At 32.3% G+C, this 23660-nt stretch overlaps 1 protein-coding gene and 1 pseudogene across 2 annotated transcripts in view; one reads left to right on the top strand and one right to left on the bottom strand.

The window, feature by feature from the left end:
• The window catches only part of KPNA5 (karyopherin subunit alpha 5), a 41499-nt gene extending 27131 nt beyond the window's left edge, over nt 1-14368 (top strand). Inside the window, exons 9-14 of one of the 2 annotated variants that reach the window (XM_059941974.1) lie at nt 779-942; nt 2974-3052; nt 4990-5115; nt 5700-5827; nt 8554-8732; nt 13536-14367. In XM_059941974.1, coding sequence (XP_059797957.1) covers nt 779-942; nt 2974-3052; nt 4990-5115; nt 5700-5827; nt 8554-8732; nt 13536-13723 — 864 coding nt within the window. In that variant the 3' untranslated portion in view covers nt 13724-14367. Of the gene's footprint in view, nt 1-778; nt 943-2973; nt 3053-4989; nt 5116-5699; nt 5828-8553; nt 8733-13535 lie in introns of both variants that reach the window. The other variant, XM_059941975.1, reaches the window with a different exon arrangement.
• Nucleotides 14369-23063: 8695 nt separating this feature from the next.
• On the bottom strand, nt 23064-23164 carry LOC132376488 (U6 spliceosomal RNA; annotated as a pseudogene).
• Nucleotides 23165-23660: the final 496 nt, after the last annotated feature.

Raw genomic sequence — 23660 nt, 5'->3', positions numbered from 1 at the left:
TTATCTTATGGGCTTCATTGTAGAATAATTGGGCAGCAAAACCATATTTTCTTTGAGGAACTCAAAATTTCAGTATGTTTTCTAAAACCGTTTTGTTTCTCTAGAGACAGATTTTCCACCCTCCTATTGGAAGGTGGGTAGATTGGGTTGACTAGGTGATACCACTGGAGATCTGGGAGCTGGGAATTGCAAGAGGGCTGGAAGTTTTCAATTCAATCAGTATGTAACTTTTACTTAATCTCTGTAGTTTCCGATCCAGTGTTTAATTTCAACCTCCTCTATGCTTGATACCCCAAAGTTCAGTTTCTGTAGTTCACCAGTTGTGGTCAGGTATAAATGTCTACTGGACTCCTCAAAGATGAGATTTGTATTGCTATTTCTTCTTTTCCTTGTTTCTGAGAAGACAGAAACAGAAATGTTTTTATTTTACTTTCTTAAAACTAGAACTCTGTAGGACTTTATTGTTTTTTAAATCATTGAGGGGGTGTGTGTATGATTTGGACATAGACAGGGCATCCCAAATACATATTTAATTATTTTTAAGAACTTTAAATTACCACATATCTTATTCAATATAAGATAAATAGGAGTCATAATCAGTTTCATATTTATATATAGTTTTCATGATCATAATTTTAAAACAATAGAATGTCTTAATTTCTCTGGTATTTTTGTGGCATTAAATTTTCATTTTAAACAGAGTAGAAATGATTTTCCTAAAGAAACTTTGTTTTAGATAGAGAAAAATTTTAAATACTGGCTCTTTCTTCCCTTCCAGGTTTCACCTTGCTTAAATGTCCTGTCACGATTGTTGTTTAGCAGTGACCCAGATGTATTAGCAGATGTGTGTTGGGCCCTTTCTTATCTCTCCGATGGATCCAATGATAAAATTCAGGCTGTCATTGATTCTGGAGTCTGTCGAAGATTGGTGGAACTTTTGATGTAACTATAATTTATGGTTAATAAGTGTATGATTGTGTTTTAAGTTTAGCAAGTAGAGTAATGGCCTTCTAAACATCTCAAGAATCACTATCTTCAGGAAGGACTGAAAAGCTACCAAGTCCACTCTGCAGAGTAGCTATAATACTGATAATTTGACCCTTAAACTTAGTTCTTATATCCTCTATTTGGAACTAATCAGTTTGTTAATGAATTTTACTAGTTTTAATCTCTTCAGGAATGGGCGGGACTTAATTCAACAAGTATTTATGGAATGCCTATTACCTGCTAGTGTTGTGCAGTGTATTAATGATGTATGAAATACAGTTCCTGCTCTCACAGAACCAATAATTTAGTTAATTGTTCATTACAGTAATTAATTTGTGTATAAGTCCGTGCAGTGAAAAACATTTAGTATTTCACTTGTATTAAAGATCATGTTTCTCTTTGCTGGGCTATTATTGCTACCTTCCTTAAAAAGAACAGATTTGCTTTACAAAGAAGTTAAAAACTTGTAAGAAAACTTGTTTTAGAAAGATATTGTAGTTTCCTCATCCTCTTCTTTTAAAAAAGTGTATTATCTTTCATCCTTTCTTCTTTTGTCAGAAGACCATTAGGTAGGCCCAAACAAGGTAGATGGTAGAAAAAGAGAGGTTCGATAAGGGGTGGTAGCCCTAGCTTGAGGACAGCATCTGAGGAGGATGGGAAGGCAGATCCAACAGGGGGGTCAGATCAGGACCCAGGTTAAGGAGGGCACCCACTAGAGCAGAGCAGATAAGCAGGCTGCAGCAGGGGTCGGAGCCAGCACACTGCGGGATAGGATAGCAGCTTAGCTGGGTCAGAAGACTGGTCGTATAGAGAGAGATTATGATAATAGAAGCCAACTTCTTATTCTTAGAAAATGGAGGTACACATATGAAAAGGAGAAAAGCCAGAATAATCTTGTGGTATTAGATCTGAAGTAGAGGTATCAATGTGAACTCATGGCTTTCATCATAAAGAGATAGATATAGAAAAAAATGTATATGTAAATATATGTGTATGTATGTTATGTGTCCTCTTAGGGGCCTGAGAGCAGTGACACATCTGTACTAACAAGATGAGCACACCAAATGCATAAATCTTGGTTTTTAAACACTATTCTCCACCAAGTAGAGTTAACAGGTTCTTGAAGAAATGACTAATTCCAGGGCTGGGACTGAGAAAAAAATAAGATGAACCCAGAAAGTAATGAGTATTCAAATAATAGAGAAATGTCAAAAGGACACAGAAGTCCACTTGAAGGGACTCCTACTGCTTAAACCTGGGATGATTTGAGCATTGAAATAAATTGTAGTAACACAACTTATTGAATAAAATAGGAATCCATGAGTCCACACTAAAATAAGTAGATAGATCAATAGATAGATAGAAAAGACACATAGTTGAAGTGATAGTATTAGAAAATCATCATGGGCAACAATACTAATAATTATTAATAATTCAGACAATAAATATCAAGATATGCTAAAACTCGTGGTGAAAGTAGGTTAAGGAATGGGATCTTACATAGTCTAAAAGTAGTATTTCTTCACAAAACATTAATTATAAAGGGAAAAACGGTAATGTTAAAGTGAAGAAATCTGGGAGACACCATCTTAAGTGACCAGAGGCCAGTGCCACTATAATGGACAAAATAGATACCATATGCCATCCAATACTATGTAATGAAAAGACTATATAGCATTTGTGACATCTCAGCCAAAAGCATATAACTTGGTCTTAATCACTGAACCAAAAAAACCCCAAATAACTAGCTTGTGATTGTCAAAGGGAAAACTAAGGAATTGTTTTGAGTTGAAAGAGACTAGAGAGGCATGGGTGCAACACATGATTCTGGGTTAGATTCTTTGTTATAGGAATATTACTGAGATAATTAGTGAAACTTGAATGGGATCTCTGGTTAGAGAGTATGCAAGAATTTTCTGTACAATTTTTGCAAATTTTCTGTAAATTTTAATATAGTATGTAAGTTCATATTTTTATTACTTTTAGGCACAATGATTATAAAGTTGTATCACCTGCATTAAGAGCAGTTGGTAATATTGTGACTGGTGATGATATACAAACACAGGTGAGTTCAGACTTTAATGTGATGAACTGGTAACATAATGAACTTTAAGAAGTTTATCATGTTTCATACCACTTGATTACATATTAATCAAGATGTTAGCATTACCATAATTATGCAGGCATCTACAATGTGACAGTAAGCATATTTTTGATAGTAAGCAATCCATCTCAGATACCTCTATCTGAAAGCACTATCCTAGACCTATATCGATGTAAAGAAGTACAAGATAGGAGTTTGGCTCTTGAGGGGTTTACAATTCAATTGAGGAGAAAATATATATTGAAACAAAGCAAATTACCTGAGGTAGTATGTTTGCTGAGAACTGATTTGTCAGTAAATAGTATAAAAATTTTAAAAAGAGATCAGTGTGCTGAGAAATCTTTGTAGATTCCATAAAGGAGTTGGAACTAAAGCTAAATCTTAAAAGTGGAGAAGAATTTCAGCAGACTAGAAGAAATTTATGTGACCGTAGGTACAGAGACAGACGTGTGAGTTATGTTTAAGAAGCGTTAAACTTGACTGGTAAAGAAACTGCTAGTGAGATGGTGATTGATTATAAATAGGTTAAAAGTGGGGTTGGAAATGGAAGGGTCTTTTATAGTAAATTGAAGACCAATTATGAGAATGGAAGGAAGGATAGCAAGGAAACATTTCCAGATTGGTAACTAACTCTGTGTATGTGTGTGTGTGTGTGTGTGTGTGTGTGTGTGTGTGTGTGTGTGTGTGTGTGTCTTTGTCCGCCTCTCTTGGAGGATGGTGAGGTGTCAAAAAAAAAAGGTGTGTTGTCAGATTGACTTCAGATGTGGGGTAGTCTTTCTTGAAGACAGAAGCTTAAACTCTGAAACATTAAATTCTCCTTTGTTTGCCATCATAAAGTAAACTTTTTATTCTAATCTACATTCTTTCAGTTTTAATATTTTAAAGTCATATTTAGATACTTACCTTAGTTATCAAACAGTAGATCTTTAGAAATTGATAGTTATTAATTTAAAATAGCTCTTTAAAATAAAATGCACTTCTGAACATACACTGTTTTCAGCAGAATTTCGGTGCACTGCTTCATGTTTTTCACCAAGTAAACTTAATGTAAATCATTGTGTGTACTGTGAAAATGGAACATAATTAATCTTGCCATGGAATAAAGAATATAAAGAGACAAAGCAGACTATACTTACTTAGAAAAGGAAAATGGAAAATGGAACAGTAAAAATTTTAATGAAACAGACTTATACACATTAAGGTTTCGTAACAGTTATGGAATTAGATACTTTCAGACTGTTTGAGATATGTTGATAGATAGATATATTTTTCCCTGTATTTTTTTTTCATTTGGCAAAACTTAGAGGATGGTTGCTGACAATTCACTAAATCTCTCTTCAAATAGTTGTATCAGTCGAACTCTGAATGTATTTGTAAACTTGAAGGACACACCTCTGAATTCGTTGCTTTTATTTGCAGATGAGTGGATTGAGAACAGGGCACTTCACTACACCAACATTGAACAACTTTTGGCAGATTGGGAGGGTAGAAGACAGCAAGTGCTTAAGTTTTACTTTGAGAGGAATTGCTTTTTTCTTTTTTCTTAATGCAGTTAATGATTTTTAATGCAGAATGATTTTTGTGTTTCTAAATAGTATTTTTTTTTGAAGTTTTGAATTTTATTTTATTTATTTTTTATACAGCAGGTTCTTATTAGTTATCTATTTTATACATATTAGTGTATCTATGTCAATCCCAATCTCCCAGTTCATCCCACCACCACTACCACCCCGCCGCTTTCCCCCCTTGGTGTCCATACGTTTGTTCTCTACATCTGTGTCTCAATTTCTGCCCTGCAAACCGGTTCATCTGTACCAAATAATTAGTATATTTTTGTGTATTTTTTCTCCAATAAAACTTTCTATTTCCATTTTTTTTGTTGTTGTTGTTTGTTTTAGGTAATTTTGAATTGCTCTGCATTACCCTGTCTCTTACACTTACTGAGTAGCTCAAAGGAGTCAATCAGAAAAGAAGCCTGCTGGACTGTTTCAAACATCACTGCTGGAAATAGAGCTCAGATTCAGGTAAATACCTTTCAAATCTGAAAAAACAGGAAGATCTCAGGAGTCATTTTGGACGAAAGTCAGCATTTTATCGGTGATTTTTTTTAGTGAGTTACTAAAAAAAGATTCTTAAAAGATTCTTGAACAGTGTTTTAAAGAACTGGACTTTCCCCCTTTAAAATAATAACATTTACTTGTAGTAGGCATTCTAGTACAGTGCCTGACACATAACATTTAGTCTTTAAAAAGGGATTGAATTTCATTAGGCTTAAGTATAAGTTAGGCAATGATCTTCCTCTCAAAGCTTTTAAATAATGATTTATTAGTGTCCCATCAAGCTCCTTGAGTCAGTGATTACTAATGCATTTTGATCAATCATATGCTGGTGCTTTATCATCTTTAAAATTTATATTCTGCAATATATTCTCCAGTCTTAAAAAGAAAGTATGTGAAAGTTTGTTGGAAGATTGGAAATAAAATATTTCCAAAGGTGTTTCCAAAAAGTCTGACAGTTTAAAGCCAACAAGTTTCAAAATTTGTTTACTTCCTAATATTTTTAAAATAGTATTTGCATTGATTATGCTGTATTATTTTTTTCTCCTCAGGCTGTTATAGATGCAAATATTTTTCCTGTATTAATTGAGATTCTTCAGAAAGCAGAGTTTCGCACCAGGAAAGAAGCAGCTTGGGCGATAACTAATGCAACATCAGGAGGCACTCCAGAACAGATAAGGTGTGAAACAGATTTTTTAAACTGTTCTATAAATGTAAATAGGACAAAATTTCAAGTATACATATTTTTTATTTGTTGATGAAACTAAAACATTATTTCTAAGTTAGTTTCATAAGCATTTCTAATATGAAATGACAGCATTTGTTGTATCAGTTATTCATTCACAGTGGTTTATTTTTTTCATTTAAAGTATAATTAACATCATTCTCCTTGGCAGACTATTTATGAAAAATCAGAGGTTAAAAAAATCTGAAGAAGAAGCCTGTGTTAATTTGAAAAATATACTATCATGGGCATTAAGTATTTTTTAGGCCATTAAACTCACATGCATATAACTTTATAAAATGGCTAATAAATTTAAATATCCACTTATTTAAAATAAAATTGAAATAGACATTCCTAATTGGTTGTTAGCTTTACCTATGGATAGTATCTCACTTTTATTTTTCCATAAATTATTCTTTTTTTTTTTTTAGGATAGCTTTTTGATTCTAGCCTTTTATTGTTTATTTATTTGTTTCTTTTACTAACAATATAAATAATAGGTATATGGGCTTTGAAGTCAGCCTGCTTTCAAATCCTGTTCCTTCAATAAAAGATGTGTGACCTTTACAAAGTCATTTAGTCTCTCTAATCCACAGTTTTCTTCATTTTTTAAATGGATTCAATAATGGATAGTACCTTGTGGTAGTATGTTGACAATTAAATGTAATTCATACATTTAAAATGCTTTAGCATGTTGCCTAAACATTAAGGTCTGTACTAAGATTAGCTATTATCATTATTATAATTTTTATTATCAATTCCTAAATCTCTTTTCGTCTTCTGCTTTCACTCTTTTTTTTTTTTTTTGGCTGTACCTCGTAGCTTTCAGGATCTTAGTTCCCCAACCAGGGATGGAACCCATGCCCTCTGCAGTGGAAGCACAGAATCCTAATCACTGGATCACCAGGGAATTCCCTGCTTTCACTCTTTTTCCCTCGATAGCAAAATTCTACTTTGCAATTCTATAAAAGCCTGACTTCCTACAGAATCTTCTTGTTCTGAGGATCCCTTCATGAAACTCAGGACTTTTTAGGTTTCTTTAAGTGACTATTTAGGAGATATTTTCTAATGCATATTTGATTTATTTCTTAATTTATAAAACAAGAAGGCAGACTGCTGTGCCATTTTACAAATCACGTAGAGGATTTTGAAATCTACTTATTGGGAGATCATTGTCTATTATTGCCTTCATTTCTACTGTTATCTTCTTTTCTCAGATTCATATCTCTACATGTTGATAACATCTGTCTCTGCTTTTTATTTTCCATTCCTCTTCTTTGATTTAATTAGTATTATTTCCATTTCATTTGTGTCATGAATACAAGCAGTAATAAAACAAGGTCTTTCATTTGTTCTAACTTGTATTTTTCTTTAATGCTGCTGTTATTTTTATCTGCTTAGGGGCCCAAAGTTTGTTTGTCCACCTATAAACAGTTGTATTTTTTTCAATTTATTTTCGTCTTTGTGTCTGTTCCGTATATTATTCCTTAAAATGTATTAGTATGAATCAAGTGTCCAAACTGAGATCATTATTTTTCTAGCCAGTTTTCACCATTTCATTAACTCTATATATATGGGAAGAAGTCTTGATCTCAGATAAGGTTCAGCATGCATATCACTAATATTTACTGAGTGCCAGTTGTTGTGCTAAGTCGTTTCAATTATTGAGCATCAGCAGTGCATCAGATACTTTCAAGTATTTTATTTACTTTAACTTTATAACTCTGTGAGATAGTTATTCATTCAGCAATTCTATTTGATCAGTCACAGTAATAGTGTATGGCAAGTGAGTGCTCCAGTGAAGGTATGCACAATTAAAAAAGCCAGGGGGTGGGGGGATGGAAACTAACTGTTATTGAATGCCTGCAGTATTCTCACAGCAACCTTCTGAGTTTGGTACTATTATTATTCCCACTTAAGATGTGGAAACTGAGGCACAGAGAAGTTACTCAAAAATCACACAACTAATAAGGAGTGGAATTAGGACTTGAAGGCATGCAGCCTGGCTTCAGAGCGTGTTTAATATGGACTTCAGGACATGCTTAATGTGGACTTTTTGCCAAGTGAACAAATCAGTTACTTTAAAGAGCTAATAACAACTAGAAAAGGAAAAAAGCATTAGGAAATGAGTAGAACAGTTTTTGTGATCATTATTTATTAAAATTATTCACAACATGGCCTGTTTTGCTCCTAGAAGCCTTCTGTGCTTCTGAAACATAGCAGATGTTTTAGAACATTAACTACAATTGTTTTTGTGGGAAATTTCCTGAAGTTTGATTTAGATGTCTCTTCTCCGTCTTCATTTCTACCTACCCCCATATGACTCCATGTGCTTCATGGGCTTGAAACCCATGAAACCTTGAGCCCATTATTCTTAGTGCTCATATGCTATGCAAAAACAGGTGTAAGTACCAATTTGCTTGCATGTATTTTTTTTGTAATATTTGTAATACCATTTATTGCTAATTATGTTAAATTATGAAACTAGGAGAGTAAGAATTTTCAGGTTCCTATGTAAGTAAAAATTTAAATTTTTTTGATGTTTGAGATTGTATAGGAATACTTAATTGTTTATGTAGCATTTCGCTGAAGAATATTTTCATGTCATTGCTATAAATAATATTTATTTAAATCTTTTAAAATGTTTTTTCCCCACTTTTCTTTTTTTAATTACTCTGAAGGTATTTGGTAGCCTTAGGCTGCATTAAACCACTTTGTGACCTATTGACTGTTATGGACTCTAAAATAGTCCAAGTGGCTTTAAATGGACTTGAAAATATTTTACGTCTTGGAGAACAAGAATGTAAGCAGAATGGAATAGGCATTAATCCATACTGTGCTCTCATTGAAGAAGCATATGGTAAGCAGTCAAAAATTTATAATTACTATCAATTTTTTAATTGAGATACAAGTGATATATTACATTGGTTTCATGTATATAACATAGTGATTCAATATTTGTATATACTGCATAATGAGCATAATAATTTTAGTTCATGTCATGAAACATAGTTAAAAATTTTTTTTCTTGTAATGAGAACTCTTCAGATTTACTCTCTTAGAAGCTTTCAAACATACAATACAGTATTATTAACTATAGTCCCCATTGCTGTACATTACTTCCCCAAAGCTTGTACAAACTAGAAGTTTGTGCCTTTTGGCAGCTCCTTTCACCCATTTAATTCACCCCCCACCTCCTGCCTCTGGCAACCGCCAATCTGTCTGTGCTCTGTATCTATGAGCTCTTTTTTTTGTTTGTTTATTTATTTGTCTTTTTAGATTCTACATATAAGCGAGATTATACAGTATTTGTCTTTATCTATGACTTGTTTCACTGACTGTAACGCCCTCAGGGTCCATCCAGGTTGTTGCAAATGGCAAGATTTCCTTCTTTTTTATGGCTGAATAATATTCCACTGTGTGTGGAATGAATATATATATATATATATATACCACATTTTCTTATCCATTCATTCTTTGATGGATACTTAGATTGCTTCCATGTCTGGGCTATTGCAAATAATGCTGAAGTGAACATGAGGGTTCATATATTTTTTGAGTTAGTGTTTTCATTTTCTTCAGATAAATGCCCAGAAGTAGAATTGCTGGATTATACAACACTTATATTTTTAATTTTTTGAGGCGCCTCCTTACTGTTTTCCATAGTGGTTGCATCAGTTTACATTCCCACCAACACTGCACAAGGGTTCCCTTTCTCCACATCCTTGCCAACACTTGTTATCTTGTCTTCTTCATAATAGTTATTCTAACAGGTGTAAGGTGATATCTTGTTGTGGTTTTGAGTTGCATTTCCCTTATGATTAATGATGTTGAGCATCTTTTCATGTACCTGTTGGCCATCTGTGTATCTCCTTTGGAAAAATGTCCATTCAGATCTTCTGCCCATTTTTTAATGGGATAGTTTGCTTTTATGCTATTGAGTTGTATGAATTCTTTATATATTTTGGATATTAACCCCCTACCAGGTATATGATTTGCAAATACTTTCTTTCATTTCATAGGTTGTCTTTTCATATTGTTGATGTTTTCCTTTGCTGTGCAGAAGTTTTTTAGTGTGATGTGGTCCCACTTGTTTATCTTTGCTTTTGTGGTCTTTTCTTTTGGCATCAACTCCAAAATTCAAAAAACCATCGCCAAGACCAATGTCGAGGAGCTTACCACCTATATTTTCTTCTAGGAGTTTTATGGTTTCACGTGTTACATTAGAGTCTTTAATCCATTTGGAGTTAGTTTTTGAGTATGGTGTAAGATGGTGGTCCAGTTTCATTCTTTTGCATGTAGCTATCATTTTCACAGCACCACTTATTGAAAAGACTGTCCTTCTCCCCCATTGCATATTCTTGGCTCCTTTGTCATAAATTAATTGACTATATATATATGTGTGGGTTTATTTCTGGGCTCCCTATTCTGTTCCACTGATCTGCTTATATGCCAATACTATACTGTTTTGGTTATTATAGGTTTATAATATAGTGTGTAAATCAGGGAGCATGATGCCTCCAGCTGTGTTCTTCTTTCTCAAGATTTCTTTGGCTATTTGGGTTCTTTTGTGGTTCTGTACAAATTTAAGATTGTTATATTTCTGTGAAAAATGCCATTGGAATTTTGATGGAGATTGTATTGGATCTGTAGATTGCTTTGGATAGTATGAACATTTTAACAGTATTAATTCTTCTAATCCATGAGCACAGAATGTCTTTCTGTTTATGTGTGTCTTCTTCAATTTCTTTCATCATAGTTTTCATTGTACAGGTCTTTCATGAACCTCCTTGGTTAAGTTTATTCCAAGGCATTTTATTCTTTTTGATGGAATTGTAAATGGGATTGTTTTCCTTATTTCTCTTTCTGATAGTTTGTTATTAGGGTATAGAAATGCAACAGATTTTTGTATATTGATTTTATATCCTGTGGCTTTACTGAATTCATTGATTAGTTATAAGTTTTTTGGTGGGGTCTACAATTTTCTGTATATAATATGCCATCTGCAAATGGTGACAGTTTTACTTCTTCATTTCTGAATTGAATGACTTTTATTTCTTTTTATTGCCTAATTGCTCTGGCTAGGACTTCCATTACTATGTTGAATAAAAGTGATGAGAATGGACAATCTTGTCTTGTTCCTGATCTTCGAGGAAAAGCTTTCAGCTTTCCACTGTTGAGTATGATGTTACCTGTGGGCTTGTCATATATGGCCTTTATTATGTTAAGGTACATTCACTATATACCCACTGTGTTGAGAGTTAGTCAGTTCTTAATTATCTACCATAGGCATATTCCCCCTCTAATTCTATAAAAATATTTTGTGTAAAAGCAGTATAATATTTTTGATATCTTTTTTTTACAGTTACCCTTAATTCTATTATCCTAACAATTTCTTTTTACTATTTACCATCCTTTTTACATTGTCCTTATGCAGAATTAGTTTACATTGATATAACTGCAGTCCATGTATAGTTTGGTGTTCTACTTTTAACGTTTTGGAGAATTTTACATTTTCTCCAAACAATACATAATTTCTATGATTTGCATAATTTTCTGTGATTTGCAATAGCCACATAATGTTATAAAAAGAGAATGTTGCATGCTGTTTTAGCCATAGTAAGTGGGGTTTTAGCCACACTCTTGTAGTTGACCATTAGTTTGTTTCCAATTCGTTTTGCACTTTACATATGCCAAAATAAACATCTTTCTGATGCTTATTTTTTATTTTTATTAAAATATTATATTATTAATATATTTTAATATTTATAATATACAAAATAATAATATACAAATAATACAAAATATAATATACAAAAATATAATATTTATTAATATTTTTCTTCTGTTGAGTTAATATTTGGGGATAAAATTTCAGGAATATTATTGCTGAGCTTGGGCACAAACTTCTTTTTAAGTTTTTGATATGTTTTCTCATTTTGCTTTCTGAAGGCATGTTACTCGGCAGTGTCACTGCCTCTTACTTGTTTTGTTGATTTTGCTGATTTAGCCAATGTAAAATGGTACCACCAAGTTGCTTTTATGTGTTTCTTGTTTTATTACATGTAGAAAGTGGTGTGTATTTTCCATGTGTTAGTATATTTCCTTATCTCAGTTACATCTTTATTATACTTTGTCCAGTTACCAACTTGTCTTTTTTTTTTGTAAAAATTTGAATTGATTTTATTTTATAGTTTATTTTAATACGGCTTTTCTCCCATCCTTTTTACCTTTTTAATTTAATGAGATAAACTGTGTTCTTTTATAATTAATAAATGGTTCAGCCTAATATTCTATTCCTTCAAAGTTTACAAAGTCATTGTCCTCACAGAGATTTGATGAAAATTATTTTATTTATTGGCTAGATTTTTCTGATTGGAGTCTTAAAATATTTAACTTAACTCACATGGAATTTATTTTAGGATAACACATGAATCTAAGTCAGTTTTTTTCCCTCTCAATATATTTCCATTAAATATTCACTTTCTGTCTTAAGTCCTATTATGTTATATGGTTGAGTCAAGCTTTTATTTGTGATTCTTGAACCAAGCCTGGGAGGTCGCTTTGCCTTTATTTCAAATTATATAATGTCAATGGTTAAAACATCATATAAATAAAAGATATCAATCACTGATTTAAGAATATTTCCTTACTACAATCATTATTTTGATCCCAAGTTATACTAGAGTTTAGGCTATTCTATGATTGTATATAGATATGACTACTTTGCTTATTCCTTATATCCTGCAATCATATAATTGAAGAGGTTTATCTGTAATAAGTAGAAAAGATTTTTAGCATCACCCAGACTTATATGTAGATTATTTTCTTGTAAGCAATAAAATAGAGCACTGTAGATTCTCCTTATACTATCGAAATGAGCTTTTTCAGTTTCACTTATAGGCTGTATTGGATTTCCAAATAGTATTCATTTATCCTTATTGATACCTTTTGGCTCATTCTGTGAGAGAACTTGTGTGGTAGCTTGCTTGTATTTTAGTTTTTTTATTTTTATTTTGTTGCTTTCCCTTTTTGTGCTTTTTATTTAGCACAATTACTCTGGAAACAACTTGTGGAGTTACGTAATGTAAAACTGTCATTTTAAAATTCAGAAACTAAAGTACAGAAGAACCAAACTTATTTGGGAAAAATCACACAACTAGAAGGGTGGAGTCTATGATCTTCCTACTCCCCAGCCTGTGCTTATTCTTCATACCACATTGCCCCATTCTTTCATTCTTGAAGTATAAGGCATAAGTGTTGGCTATCAGTATGTGCAAAAATTAGATAAAAGTTAATGATATCACTTATATGTAGAATCTAAAAAATACTACAAACTAGTGAATATAACAAAAAAGAAGTAGACTCATATAGAGTAAACTAGTGGTTACCAGTGGGGTGGGGGAGTGGGAGGTACAAACTATTGGGTGTAAGATAGGCTCAAGGATGTAGTATACAACACAGGGAATATAGCCAATATTTTGTAATAACTGTAAATGGAAAGTAACCTTTAAAAATTATATTTTAATCTTTTTAATTAGATAAAAATAACAGTCCAATTGCCAGTGGACTGATGGATGCTATTGATTCATTATTTTGACTTAAATATATGTTGAAATTCGAGTAACAACTTTGTTTCTGTACATATGCTTTGCATTAATAGGCCTGGATAAAATCGAATTTCTGCAAAGCCATGAAAATCAGGAAATTTACCAAAAGGCTTTTGATCTGATTGAACATTACTTTGGTGTAGAAGATGATGATCCCAGTATTGTACCTCAAGTGGATGAAAACCAACAACAGTTTGTATTTCAGCAGCAGGAAGCACCAATGGAAGGGTTTCAACTTTAACTTGGTAGGAGGAAAAATTAATGGCTAAAAAGGGTAGCTTCAGATATCTCCCCTTTCTTGTAATGTCATTAGGAATATTTGATGTGTTTTTATGTAGAACAAAAAAGAAAGACGTTAATGCACTTTTAAAAAGCAAAACAAAAAAGTTTCCATCCATATGCAACCTTTTATAGTTTTGTTGTTATTTTGGTGTGCCTGTATATATGTCTTTCATTGTTTTATCTTTTTCTTGTATCTATTTGTGAACAGTTAAATACATTATGAGATTATTTAATAATTTAAGCCTGAAAAGGAAAACTTTGGTAAAGTATTACAATAATGGTTCTGAATTTTTCTAGCATTCTTGGAAACTGCACATTAGCAGTACAGCTGTTGATAATTGCATTTTGGCAGTAAGTTTGACATGCCCATTCTTTACTAAATCTACCTCTCAAAGCAAAAACAAAACAAAAGAGCTTCAGAAGCATGAAACAGAGAAAAAGCTAAATGAGAATGTGAAAATAGCTATTACCTTAAATTATAAATCACTGTGCTATAGGTTATACTTTGCAAAAAAAAAAAAAAAATTACAACAGAAAACCTGTAAAAGTTACTTATAAAATACAGAAGAAATATTGTACTGATAATCAATTAAAATGTGGCAATTGTGAAGAGAGAAGCTGTTCTTCATGTTGAACACATTAAAATGATTACACAGCATTTAAATGTTTGTGTTTTTAACATATAAATGCTATTATATTAGTATATTTTGTATTTTAACCAAATATGCTAACATTTTTGAAATAGTGTTTTATTATTTTTTCACTGCTCATTTTAAAGAGCATCATGATAGAGATGCCGTCATGAATCTAAAGCAGTGCTGCACAGCAAAAATAATACTGTATTCCTTTCTCTGATTTTTCAGAGCAGTAATTGAAAAGTTTCACTTTCTATATAATAATGAACTTAGGTACTTGAATGGCAAAATTCTCCTGAAGAAATCACCTTGTTATGTGTTAAATTTTATTAAATGCACTTAATGGTCTGGACACAAAAGGATGATATTCATGAAAATTACTAAGGATTCTTTAATTGGTTGAACCCTACATTAGGATTATTTTCCCCTTTGGTGATCCTCAGAGGGTCAAACTGCTGCTTGTTAATGAACCATCATATTAGATTACATTTGTATCAGATTCGTCAATATAATGTATGTGTTTATGTATTAACAGCAAAAACCTCTTCATATTGTGAAACTTTAAAAAAAAAGTTTCAATAGAAAATTATATATATATATTTATTTACAGATACATATATATGTGTGTGTCTGTGTGTTTTTCTCAAAGTACTATACTTGGTAGTTTTCTAAGCAGATATGGTACTGTTGAATCAGTCTTTTCATTATTATAGTTATGTGCAGGCTATTTACATTTCCAGTTGTATACCTAAAATACTTGTTTAAAAATTAGTTTACTGATGTTTTAAGATGGGAACTAAAAGCATTTTTGATATGATTCATAGTCTATTCTGTAAAGAAAGATTTCATTTATGATAGCATTTATAATGTTTCTGCTCGGAATCAGAGGTATGTTACAAGAAGAAAATGTATATGAGTACTTTTAAATAGTATGACACTTTGTAAATTAAATATCATGAAACTAAGCTTTTGGCAAGACACTTAAAAACCTACAAGCTATAGAATACAGGTTTAAATGGTGTCCACGATGCTGACTGCATCTGCCAAACCTCTTTTATATTGTTAAGTAGAAGATTGTATCTGTGCCCTTTTTATTGTAGTAGAAGTTATGAAGTTCAGTATATGTATATTCAAAAGAACAGGGTAGTTATATTAAAGATCACCAAATTGATGGTGAATTTATCAGATAAACACTTTTTAGTGATGCAGATAGTCTAAGTATCAGGTGACAGGGTGTTCCACTCTTTCTAATCAATTGAACTTGTTAATGCAGCATAATTCATAAACTAACCAGCTGTGCCTGCTTTTTTTTTGAGGACCCTGTAGTCACATTAATAAATCTAAGCTAAGTCTTTCAAACAAAATAGTTCTTACAGAAGGAAAAATAATAGAAATAATAGAATGACCTTTGAGGGGAGGATTTTTAAAATTTTTGCCAGTGAAACAAGCATTATATCTCTAAGTATAGAATTTGACCATATTTTAAGCATTTATATATAAAATTGTATTTAATTCATTGGATCTGTTACTTGGGTAATTAATTTGATTAGATTTGAATGCAAGGGGTAATATGAAATAGTTGGTGTGCTGATGACTTTATTGAACCAATACTAGCAAATACTTTGTTCCTAAAAATTTTTTTAATATGACTACTCTTTTCAAATGTACTATTTTAAATGCTCCAAAATGTATTTTCATTAATCTTCACTGACCCTTGTGGGAAAAATTTTCTTTTTTCAACTTGCTTTCCTAAGATTTATTATATTTTAATCCGAGAGAAACTGTGCCAAAAAAAAATGAAAACATGTTGTAAAAGGGCAATGCATGCAACATTAATGTAAAAATCAAGAGAATACTTCAAAGAGTCCTTTACATTTATTTAATTAAATTAGGTGTTTTATTTTTGTCTGAATTTGAATTTTTACTAGCTAATCTATGCAATTATGCTTACTTGTTTTATATTTGTAAGTACTTGACTCAATGCCCTGGGGTTTTTTTTACTCTAAGTTTTATTTTGAAAATTGTTCCTAGAACTTAATTTTTAGTGTCATTTTGTTCACTTGCTGGTAGCACTAGAACAAGAAAGCAAAAAATAAAGACCAAAAAAAAGTGATAACATCTGTTGGCACAGAAACAGCATATCATTTGGTAACTGTAAAACCTATTTGCAGATAAAGGTTGATTTTTTGGATAAAGGACTTTTGTTGGACAAAGCATTACCTTTGCCTTCATATTTTTTCTTCTCTCAAGAAGGAGCATTATGGAAAAAGTAATTATAATACAAAGTCTCAGTGGATTTTTGTTGCTGTTCTAAATTCAGCAATCTACTGGCTGCTTTGTGAAACTGTGAAATCAAAGTAATTGTTGTTAACCTTTACTCATTTTAGTTCATAGCATTACTGTTTTATGAAATATATTAGGAGCCAATATGATGGAGCTCTAAAAGGATAATGCATCTTTAAATTCTAATTGGGAAGTGGGATGAGGGGAAGATATTCTTGCCAAACTAAATAAACCAACATTTGAGTAGTATGCAATATTATGAAATGTTACAGCACTATATTAAAAATAATAAAATACTATTTTACAATTGCATTTATATAAGTGTATCTGTTTCATTTGTTTTCACTTATGATTGTATATGCCTAATAAAGCAAAAATAGATGCCCTGATTCATTAAAATTCCATCCCCTTTCTAAAACCAGTAAGATTTCATTGGTAGCATTATCTGATAAAGTAGTATGTTGCTTTTATTTTAGAACTTGTATATTCATCTGTAACGGGGAACATATCCAATTTATCTTTGTATCTCAAGCCTTGGCAGTTAGTGGGACATTCACATGTTTCAACTGAGATTATTTTTCCTTTTCTGTTATTTTAATGCAATACAGTGCATTTATTTAAGGCTTAGAGTTTTAAACCTAATAAATAGGAGGGAATGTCTGATTTAACTTTCTTAATGTACTGTGAAACACAAAATCACACAGTAGCAAAGCTTAGGCCCTCCTAACTTAGTGTTTTTATTTTTTTCTTCTTACACTACCATGGTTTTCTGTTGTTCATTTTTTTTGGGGGGGGGGGGTGTTTGTTTGCTTTGGCTGGCCTCATTTCCTTCAGTATTTGAAACTATGTTAATCACAGAGTAGTGAAAGTAATTGGATCAATTATTTTTAGGGTTTCTTGCTCCTAGTAAAGTGGTCTGCAATTTTAGTGGGAAATGAATTCCTGAAAATGTATGAACATATAATGTACAGGTCAAACAATAGATTTAAACACGCAGTGGAGTTCCCATCCCAGAAATCCTTAAGTATACCCTTTAATTATGTGTTTGCTCAGTTGTATATTTGTTCTTTCATTTTTTTCCTTTCATATCTGAACAGTTTACCACTGAAATTAAATGAGCATATGATTCCCCCCTTTCAGGACATCTAATGATTTTCATGTTTGCTTCAGTAGTTTATGTTTTAAGAGACACATATATCATATCATTAGTAGCACTTTAACATTTCAATTTTCCATTCTGTTTTGAAATAAAAATTTCAAGTAGTTGCACTTGCAAGCACTGCTGTATAGCACGACCAGAACTAAAATGTTGATTGGGAGCAACCCCACCAAGTGAAGAGCTTGGAATGTTCACTAGTTTATGCATAAATATTTAAATTTGGAAACAGTAGGCAGTTTAGGGAATTTAATGTGCAGTTCCCCAAAGTATCTGTTATTTAAAAATTGGGAGTTTTAAACTTTGGACACCATTACTTTTGAGGGATCCCTCCTGTTCCCTTTCAGTTATGGTTGTTTTTTTAAACTGTGCTAAAAAAGCATGGCAAAATTTAATATATTCTTTGTTTAGGGTTTCAGCATGACTCACTATTTTCTGAGCATTCCATCTTTTAAATTGTTTTATTATAAAATATACACAAAGAGAATAATGTGTAAGAAGACACTTTGAATAATAACATGAACACCTGTGTATTCACCATCCAGCTTGATTATTATCAGTCCCTTGTAGATATTACTCTGGATTTTATTAATAATCCCTGTGCTTTTCCTCATTGTTTCATCTCATGTGTACGTATCCCTAAGAAATACAGATTCCCCTGCCTGTTTTCTAAATATGTAAACTGGAATGTTTTTTATATCTGTGGCTTTTTTGTTTTGGCTCAATGTTAACATTTTTTGAGATTCATTCATATTGATGCATGTATCTGTGGTTTGTTCATTTTCCTTGCTGTATACTAATCCATTTTTGTGACTACATCATGATGTCTGATAGGGAAAGTTCTATTTTGCTTTTGTTCAGGATCGTCTTAGCTCTTTGCATTTCCATATAAACGTAGCATTCACTTGTTCAATTCCATGAAAAGCCCCTTAGGGATTCTGGATGAAATTACATGTAATCCATAGGACAATTTTGGAGGAATTAACATCTTAATGATACTAACTCTTCCTATCCATGAACAAGTTATAGCTCACCATGTATTTAGATCTTCCTTACTGTATTTCAACAAAATTTTATAATTGTCTTCATAAATGTTATCGACAAATAATAAACAATCTATAATAGGAATAGAGAAGAGTTTTATTTAAGGCAAACTGAGGACAGTTATTTGCTAAAATAATATTTTGGACATTGGATTAAGTAAAATATTCTATTAAAATTAATTTCACTGATTATTTTGACTTTTTAACATGGCTATTAGAAACATAAATTACATATATGGCATTATTTTTCTATTCATTGACAGTGGTATAAGAAGCTTAATACAGTAAACTTCCTTTTTCTCCATCTCTGCCTTTGTGCTACTGTCAAATTTTTCTACATGTTATAAACTCCACAATGCATTTTTTTAAATTTTGCTTTAAACAGTCAACTATTTTTTAAAGGTTTAAACAAATTATAAAGGTTTTAAAAAATATATTTGCCCACATAGTTACCATTTCTACTATTCTTCAATTCTTTGTGTAGATCTAGATTTCTATCTGATATCATTTTCCTTCTGCATGAAGGACTTATATTTTTGTATTGTAAGTTGCTGGTGATCAATTCCGTTAGCTTTTGTATGCCAACATAAACCTTTATTTCACCTTCATTTTAAAAAGATATTTCTATTGGGTATAGAATTCCAAACACATTTTGTTCTTTCAAGATGTTGCCCCCACTGTCATCTTACTTGCTTTGTTTCTGACAAGAAGTTTGCTATCATTCTTAATCGTTGTTCCTTTGTGTGTAATGTTAACTTTTCTCTGATTTAAAAATTTTTTTCTTTATCACTGATTTTAAGCAATTTGATTATGATGTAACTTGGTATGCCTTTTTTTCATGTTTCTTGTTCTTGCAGTTAGCTGAGCCTCTCGTGTTTGTGAGTTTATAGTTTTCACCAAATTTGGAAATATTTCAACCATTATTTCTTCAAATATTTTAAAAATTCCGATTCCACTTATATTAGGCTGCCCAAAATAGTCATGCAGCTTACTGATGCTTTGTTCATTTCTTTTTCAGTTGTTTTTCAATATGTGTTTCATTTGAGATAATTTTCCTTGCTTTGTGTTCAAGTTCACTAATCGACAAGATTAGTGTCTAATCTACTCTTAATTTCATTAGTGTATTTTTCATATGATACTTTGTATATTTTATTTCTAGAAGTTCTATTTGGGTCTGTTTTATATCTTCCATGTTTTTTCTTACCATGCTCAGGCTTTCCTCCACTGTGTTGAACATAGCAAGTAGAATTATAGATGTTAATGTTATATTGTCCTTGTCTGCTAATTCTATCATCTGTGTCATTTCTTGGTCTTTCTTTTTATTGATTTTTCTCCATACTATGGGTTGTATTTTACATTGGCATGCGTTCTGTGCACATCTGGTAATTTTTTATTGGATACCAGGCATTGTGAATGTTACTTTGTTGGCTATTAGATATTAGAATATATATATATATATATATACACACACACACACACACACACACACACACACACATATATATGTATATTCTTGAGCTTTGTTATCAGAAAAATTAAGTTACTTGGAGAAATTTTTATTCTTTACATAAAGGCTTGCTTTTGAACTTTGTAAGGCAAGCACAGATAGCATTTTTTTAACTGAGACAATACTATTCCTAGTACTCTGATACTCTGTGAAACAGAAGGGTTTCCACTTTGTCTGGAAACTATTCTTGGCCATGTGTGAGCTCCAAAACTTGTTTCTCCTTGTTCTTTCAGGTGGTTCTTTTCATGGTATTGGGTAGTAGTCACTTGTGGTCATCAGTACTCAGCCGCAGATCTCTGGAGCTATCTGTGCAGCTCTGTCACCTTGATACTCTACCCTGTGAAATCTGGTTGTCTTATCTCCCCTGGCCTCCCAACCCTTTCTCCTCAACTCAGAGAGAATTCTAAGTTCCACATGGGTTTCCCTTCTATGTCCTGCAGTCTTGAAACTCTCTAGGCAGTAAAGTGGAGCAATCATAGGGCCCAACTAACTTATTTCCTCTATTTTACAGATCACTGTCCTTGAGTGCCTGATGTCCAGTGTCTGGAAACTGTCATTTCATATTTCTGTCTGATTTTTTACTTGTTTGTGGCAGAAGAGTGACTCTTGTCCCTATTATTCCATTTTGGCCAGAGGGAAAGATGACATACCAATTTATAATGTTCTTTTGGCTTTCATCCCTTTTATCATTTATAATTTTGTTTTCTTGTACCTTTTTTCTTTTATCTTGATGACATTTGCCAAATTAGGTTATAGTGATCCTCTAAATTCTATGTTTGTATTTACCTCATTAGTTTCTGCTCCTAATGTAACCGAGCAGGATGCTATGAGACCTTCCCAGGACAGACCCCATCCATGTCCTCTGCCTGCCTTTTGTCTGTAGAAAGAATTTAGTCAAAGAATAAAATCAATCAGAGAAGTGAGAAAATGCAGAAAGAAAGGAAAACAGTCAAGCAAGACAAAATAATAATACTTTAGCCATTAAACAGAGTCAAGGACCTTTAGTTCTTCCCCAAGGGCTGTAGATAATATTCTGAGCCCTATCCTTTGAGCTGTTTTGCAGATACTGAATCCCCCACCAGGTGGAAGAAGTTAACTGTCTGCTGCCCACAAGCATGTAGACTCCAGACCAGACCGGTTGGAACCAGAAGGGCCATGATGCTGACTCCCAATTACCTCACCACCAACCAATCAGAAGAATGTCCACAAGCTGATCACACCCTGCTCCTTGAACACTGTAAAACTCACTACCCCCTCCAGGGGGGGACACACAGTCTTGAAGGCGTTAGCCTGTTGTGGCCCCCTTTGCCTGGCAAAGCAATAAAAGCTACTCATTTCTACTTCACCCAAAACTCTGTCTCCGCGTTTCTATTCGGCACCGGTGAACAGAGGCTGAGTTTCAGCAACTCAGCCTTTCTTTTCTAAGAAAAGTGTTTTGTGAGCCTAACAATTTACTTTGAAGTACCACTTCAGCTGCATTCCACAAGCTTTAATATATAGCTTTTTCTTATCATTCAGCTCTAAGCATTTTAAAACTCCCATTATGATTTACTCTTTGACCAAAGAGTCATTTAGAAATGTGTCTTTAAATCTTCAAACTTTAAAAACATGCCCTTAATTTCTAAGTTGTGATGTGATTACATGTAGTTTAAAAGTGGATGAAATGTGCTTCATGACCTAGTATGTGCTCAGTTTTAGTGAAATGTTGCATGCATGCTAGAAAAGAATTTGTTTTATTAATTGATTCACATAATTTATATCTTTACTATTCAGCTTAATTTGTCAGTTTCTAAGAGAGGTATGTTAAAATTTCCCAAGATGATAGTGGATTTATTCATTTTTTTCCTTGGAGTTCTGGCTGTATTTACATGCTACGTTATTTTGTGCATACAGATTTAGAATTACTATATCATTTTTTCAGGTTCAAATAAGAATCTGTACATTTATGTGCTGAAAGAATAGAACAATAGTTATTACAAAGCTGATATTTTCAGATTACATGATAAGTGAATTTAAATAAAACGAACTAGTTGAAACTTAATTGAAAATATTTTCCCTTTCAGTGTTTGTGGTGGGAACAACGGACTTCCCTCCTGAAGGCTGAAGATATAGCAGTGTTATGTCAAGATGAAAAATATGATCAGATCAAAAGGTCAGGCATGGCTTTACACGATAAAATCTTCTGTACCAGTACACCAGAGTATGGCCACCATCCAAAGAGGCAGACAGCAGATGGAATGGAAGAGTATGAAACCTTTGATCTAGGATTTACTAATGTTAAAAAAAATAAGTGAAAGAGAATAGGTTGGTTAATAAAATGACGTAACTTAAGGGAAAACAGGATTCGTAACAACAAAAAAGCCCTGTTCTTAATCCCCTACTCCCTGCAGCCACAATTTCAGAATAAGAACATATACTTCATGTATTAATCTTTTATGCTGTTTATGAGACAGGCAAGGTAAGTATTTTTCTTTCCTTCTTGAACCACAGGAGTAACTAACTTTTCACCCACAAACAAGTGTTAGTCACTTGTGGTTTTAAGTTTAAGGTGTACAGTGTAATTATTTGACTTACAATTATTGTGAAATGATTACCACAGGAAGTTTAATTAATATCCATCATCTCAAATAGATATCCCCCAAAAAAGAAAAAAATTGGTTTTTTCCTTGTGACAAAAAAATATGGAACACTTCAGAAATCTGCATGTCATCCTTGTGCAGGGGCCATAATCTCCATTATCATTCCAATTTAGTATACATGCTGTTGAAGCAAGCACTATTGTACTTTCACTGTACATTTATTTTTAAAGAAAAAGAAAACAAAAGCTGGTCAAGCCCAAGTTGTCCAGACAAATAAACTCAAATCTTTCCGTCATGTCTGATATTATAATCTAGTATTTTAAAATTACAGCTGTTTTTATATTCCTTGTGTTGTCTGATTTGGGTAAAATGCCACTTGTTCATGACACAACCCTTTCCTAGGCCAAAATAAAAACAAATATTAAGAGACAAAATTTTATCTTATAATGTTAGAGGGAAAAAAACAGACTCTATTATATATTGATACTTAAGTGCTAACATTCTTATTTTTCAAACCTTATTTCTCAAAATCATAGTAACCTTGAGAAGTTTAGAGACACTGGCTCTGTTATTTCTTGCCATATTTATTATGTAGCAAGAGTAATTATAAGAATGAAGGGGTAAATACATATTTGTTATCCAAGTGTAATTTGGAGAACACATAAAACTTTTAGTTTATGAATTAACTCTGTC

This window comes from Balaenoptera ricei, chromosome 12 (genome assembly GCF_028023285.1).
Source record: "Balaenoptera ricei isolate mBalRic1 chromosome 12, mBalRic1.hap2, whole genome shotgun sequence".
Taxonomy (NCBI): Eukaryota; Metazoa; Chordata; class Mammalia; order Artiodactyla; family Balaenopteridae; genus Balaenoptera; species Balaenoptera ricei.
The sequence above is the reverse complement of the archived record's forward strand: the minus strand, read 5'-3'. Positions and strand labels throughout refer to the sequence as shown.